This window comes from Austrofundulus limnaeus, unplaced genomic scaffold (assembly GCF_001266775.1).
Source record: "Austrofundulus limnaeus strain Quisiro unplaced genomic scaffold, Austrofundulus_limnaeus-1.0 Scaffold2369, whole genome shotgun sequence".
In the NCBI taxonomy this organism is placed as follows: domain Eukaryota; kingdom Metazoa; phylum Chordata; class Actinopteri; order Cyprinodontiformes; family Rivulidae; genus Austrofundulus; species Austrofundulus limnaeus.
Window position 1 is genome coordinate 11476 of NW_013954771.1, and position 5655 is coordinate 17130.

The 5655-nt window shown below is 40.5% G+C and overlaps 1 protein-coding gene across 1 annotated transcript; it reads right to left on the minus strand.

Moving 5' to 3' along the window:
• Positions 1 to 678: 678 nt before the first annotated feature.
• On the minus strand, positions 679 to 5655 carry LOC106510879 (72 kDa inositol polyphosphate 5-phosphatase; the record flags this gene model as incomplete). Its single annotated transcript, XM_013999611.1, is given in 10 exon segments — positions 679 to 815; positions 905 to 1020; positions 1093 to 1254; positions 1341 to 1448; positions 1573 to 1692; positions 2867 to 2991; positions 3079 to 3176; positions 3253 to 3376; positions 4327 to 5130; positions 5539 to 5655. Coding segments are annotated over 9 exon segments (1736 nt in total), but the record flags the coding sequence as incomplete, so codon positions are not given.

Genomic DNA, 5655 nt, shown 5'->3' on the forward strand with positions numbered 1-5655 from the left:
GATTTATTCTTCTTCTGCTACCTTTCATTTTCAGTTCATTTTGATTTGTGCAATTTCTTTGTTTTCAATTGTATATCGTTGTTTTATTTTTTAATTAAATGAATAAAAAAATAAAATATGTAAAAGTTTAAATTATTTAGAAAGCAGCGTGTTAACCCTAGATATCCAGTCGTCCAGGGTTTGTCAAATCCTAAATGAGTCAAAATCACTTTTTTTCACGTTAGTTGAAGTTTTGCTTCTCGTCTGAGGAGCTTTTTCAATTCAAATGAGAAGTTCTGAGTGTGAAGCTGTAATCTGCAGTAAGGTGATGCAGTTTATGCCAGTGAGAATACATGATTTCAGCTCAGAAACAGCTCCTCGCTGCAGATTAAAAGCACGGAACTCCCGACTTTTTCTTGGAATTGGGAAGATTTCTTTGAATAAGAAGCATAAAGTCAAATTTTTGTTTTTAAACAGGATGGGTGTATTGCTGGATATTGTGCTGATGTAGTCAGAAGATTTCTATTTTGTTTTTTCTTTGTTTAAAAACCTCCATACTTGAATTTAAAGTATCTGGATCTGCATTTGAGAACCACTCGTTCAACCTCAGCACTTTTGCAGAACGTGTCCTAAAAATCCCAATGAGYGCACATCCACTGCCACCGACTGGTGAGGTGTTTGAAACGGTCAGGGACTCACTTGTCTCTCCCCGGTCTGAGTTTAACCTGAAACACGGCGATGACAGGTCGGTGGTCTGAAGTCTTGACGCTGGAGCAGCTGTTGTATTTCAGCACCCTTATGTCGTTGGCCTGCCTGCTCCTGAACAGGATCCGGTCCTGCCAACACAACATTTTCAAGCAAACCGGTCAGAAAGAGCTGCTGAATCTAATCTGTACCTAATCTTCGATCAGAGGTTGGTTTTTACTGTGTAAGAAGGCGTTCTCTGCTTAGATGTGGTATCGTACGTATCGCAGCCGAGGTCAAATTTATACGTTGGGAAGAAGCGTACCGGTGCCTCCTGAAAACCTTTGAAGATGGAACCTGCAGGCGAATGAAAATTCAAACAGATACGACTGACGGCTGGTTTGAAGCTTTAGTTCAACTCATTCGTACCGTCTTTCATTTCTTTGGAGAGCTGGTCGTGCTCCAGCAGGGGGCTCACGTCCCCACCAGCTGTCTGCTTCATGATGGTTTCCACGTCAGCCCGATCCTTGCTGAGACGGAAATTAAAATCTCCGAACCAGAAGACCTGGTCGAACTTTGTGGTGGCATCAGCTGTGATAAAATAAAAATGGACAGTTTTAAGAAGAAACAATAAACAGGTAAATTTAATGATTTAAATAGTTGATTCAATAATTTACATGGGCTTGAGCGGTAAGGGTTGGTGTCTGGAACGCTTTTAGGAAGAGCTAAAGCCTCGATGATCTTGTTGTAGTCCAGTATCCTCTCATAAACTTTGGCGTCTCCAGCTGTAGSAAGAACCAGGTAAAGCATTAAAAACGTGCAAAGCTGTGTTCCTTTTAGTGTTTAAAAGATTTACCAAAACATCTTTTGTGACAACTAGACATTTACTGACTCGAGTCCACTACTCACACGTGAAGTGGGACGTCATGAAGAGGAAGGAAGTGCCAAAAAAGGTGAAGGTGACTCCYACGGCTCCTTTGGTTTTGATCTGAGAGATGATCCTGGTTGTGACTGTAGCATGCTCCACCTCTGTGAAAGTCAGCAGAGGAAATATTCAGGACATTAATATGTTGTGTGCTGAAAATAAAGTCTTTAATGTTTGAATGACACTTTTGGATCATCGCTCAATATTGTGATCAGTTTTTCTTAGCTATGTTTTTCGACACATATCTCGTTTCGCAGTTTTTGTTTCATTTTTACAATTTATATATCAAAACGTTCAGCTCCTTCAGCACATTTCTGCTATGACTTTTGCTACTTCAGTAAATTATATTTTTTGAAATTAACTTTTCCAGTCATGTTTTTCTCATTGACAATGAATAAAGCTGTCCTCAATATCCTTAAAACCCTTTAAATGTTTATAAAATTGTACTGTACTTTACCTTTTGTTCTAATTTTGCTTACTTTCCAATTTTGATGTGCTAATTTCAGCTTCCTTTGGCTTTTATTAAGCTGATTTGAGCTTTTTTTCTGCCTTTTTTAGCTATCATTCTTAACTTTTCTGCTATTCTGCTAATTTTAACCTTTTAACGCTTCTTTCTGCTTTTTTTTAGGCTTTTTGAAAAAATTTTCAGCTGTTTTGTAAGTTTTGGCTACTTTTTGGCTTAGTGCTTTTTTCAGCTAAATTCACCTTTTGGTTATAATTTTAACTTCTTACATCTTTATTTAAGGCCCTGTCACACTAGACAACTTATGCCAACTTATGAAACAGTTTCTATGTCTAAATTGCTAAAATAAACAAATAAATAAAAAAGTTACATATTTGATCCATTTGTTTTTTCAAATCCATCTTCAACATAGACGTCTTTAAAATGTTCATAAGTTGTCTAGCATGCCTGCCTGCTAGCTACACAAAGACACACAAAAAGGATGTGGTTCTAACAGAAAACCATAGAGCTGGCATGCAACAGCTTCATGGAGGATTACAGCAACAATGTGCAAAAACATAAAAATAAAAACAGTACATTACATTAGTAGATTGTAAAGTCAAACATGTAAAAATATCGTTAATTGTTCAGTTTTCCTGCAGAAAACTTGACAAAAACAATTATCTTATAGGATTATTATGGGCTAGTTTCCGCCTTTTTTAGCTATTCAGCAAATAATCTTTTTTCCAGTAATGCAAATGATTTAGTTTGATTTTAGATTATCTGTGTGAACACCTTGGAGGACAAATCGATTGTTTACGTGAAGCAGAACAGACCTGAACAGAACCAGATGAGGTCTCTCCTAATAAATACAGTGAGGTACAAAACGCCATGTGCTGCTGTGTACAGCATCACGTAGTGAGGTCCCAGAGTCTCCTGGAGACACGTCTCCCACTCCCTTCTGCAGAAACACAAGCAGAGACTGATAGAAACCCAGTTCACAACAATCACAGTGTAACACAAGACGTTTCTTCGAGACAAACCCAACTTGTCAGGGCAGCCTTCCTGAACCCCGATGATATAAAAATCTTGTGCAAATTCGGAGTCTGTTGGAAGGAGGAGATCATTCAAGTTGCCTGAATGGAACTGAAAAGGACAGAAGGCTCAGTGAGAACCCGGTTGGGTTTTGTTGTGTGAGATGAGATCCGGAGCTTCCCCTTACCTTTCCCCCTTGCATGTTCCACGTGACGACGTACACGCCCACCCTCCGGTCGGGGAAGTGCCGGTCCAGCTCCTCGGCCCCGAGCAAGGCGCCGCTGCCCAGCACACTGCCCTCCAGGAAACTCCTGGAAGATCGAAAAGCAACACCAGCGTAAGCTTTATCTGCAGCCCTGCTTGTCTTGCAGGATGCAGYGAAGGTAAAAACAAAGCTCACATCTTTAAAAAAAAGGCAAAATATCCTGAAGCTGCTGACTACAGATAAACTGAATATAAAGACTGCAGACTACGACCCGTTTTCGACCATCCTCATGTCAAAAGAATAACCTGAACAAGCATTTCCTCTGATCTGATACTAATCCCCCTCACTCCTATTCCTTTATAGATGTGAGCACTTTTACACTTAAAAAAGAAAAAAAAATCWATGTTTTAGTTCCAAACCTCTCACCTCTTTTTGACCTTGGTGGCAAAAACTTGAGTTCAAGGTAAGAAAACAAAACCATGTTGCAACAAGATAAAAGCTGCAATTCATTCAAAATGTGACGAGTCAGCAACTGCAAAGCTTACCCTTTCATGCAGCATTTCTTGTATTAAAGATAATAATGTAGACACAACAGCTCCCTTCTTTTGTATTTATATATTCCTGTCAGYCATGTCTGTCAGGTAAATACTTCCTTGTAATTTAACTGTGATTACCTTCCATAAGATAAAACCCTCTCAGTTGCCTTTAGCTCCGAATTCAAATACACTCTACCTGGAAAGCAGAGCTGAAGGAAATCTTAGTGGATTTCAGGGACAATAGTTCCTGTTTATATGCAGCATACAGTAAGGACAAGTCAGGCAAAATCATCCTTTTTTTATCATATATAATTATCAGCATAAAAAGTGTGCTTCTGTGTAAATATAAGGTTTCAAAGAATGGAAATAAAAAGGATCTACAGTTTTCTGTTGTGCTAAATGTAAACATTTAAATGTTATTGGTACCTACACCAGGAAGAATAAGTTACACAAAAAGGTCCTTAATRTCCAACCTGGAGATGCTCTAAGTCCATTACGTGTTCTGCTAAGTCTGCTTTACCTGTTTCTCATATCCTGGGGTCTGATGGGGCTAAGGACACTGTAGATGGACTTKATGGAGTTTACAGAGGCACTATCCTCCAACGTCTCCAGAAGCCGGTTGTCGCTCATGTTCCTGTGAATTCTCTCCTTCTCTTTGACCATCCCGGCATAATCCGATAAATCCTTATCAATCCTATTAGCTGCCCTTAAAGTGGATGACGTAAAGTTCTTGTTCAAAGCGGGAAGAGGCCCCGTGGGCTGTACAGGGGACAGCCGCACCTTAGCGGACCTCCCCGGACGGTCTTCCAGGACACTCTGCTGGCTGTGGGGTCTGCTTTCACACTCTGACAGACTACTCTTCCTGCCCTGGCAGACTGGAGATCCTGCTGAGTCCTGCTCATTTCTGACACCACCGAGAACACTTTGGTCTTCTTTAAGAGAGTCTGTGGAGGAGCCAGTTTCAGCTCGATCACTAAGGCTCTCCTGGCTGTTTCTTAACCTCCTGGATCTGGATGTCGCCTCCAACGAAACACTTCTTTTGCCGAGCTTTGACAGTCTGGGTCCCACAGGGGGCCGAGGCAAGTGAGCAGCGACCTTACCTCCTGCATTTTCATCATCAAACRCAGGGCCACCATTGTGCTTCTGGGCAGATTTGACATCCACTAAGAAGGTTTTGTTTATACTGCTGTCAGTAGGATCACAGTCTCCTTTTTCAGGAATCTTGCAGGTTTGGTCCAAGGCGAAGTTCTCTCCATTCTCAGCCATCCTCTCCTCATTTCACCGGCTGGAGTCAGCTGGATAAAGCTCTCTCATTGCAAAACACCTGCAGATATGCAACAAAAATACGTTAAACCATAGACACAATAAATGGTAGCTACTKGTTGATGCTGTCACCAGATCATGCAGATCGAAATATTACTTTTTATATTTTTTCTGGAACGGCTAACACTGCTGGCAGCAATTAGAAAACAACAAATACCCGACTTGTATTCCCATTAATTCAAAATTAATATTAATTTAGCACAAATGTGATTCAGCTAGTTCGTATCTGCTCCTCTGTTGTAGTCAGCTAATGCTAACAGCATAGCAGCATCATAAAACCCACACAGCTAGCTGAGCTAAACTGCGGTCAAACCGGATGTTGTTTTCAGGTCTTTAGATTGTTCGGTAACGTTGGTCGTTTAGATTTTCTGATCTTAAAAATCATTTCGTAGTCACTACGTTTATTTACCTTCAGAAAACTATTGGCCCCAGGGCGCTTGTTTTAAAATTAGCTCCGCGACTTCCTTAGCAACGTTTAACAACATGGATTTTGTTGCTAAGAGGGTCCGTCATTGAGTTTGAAATG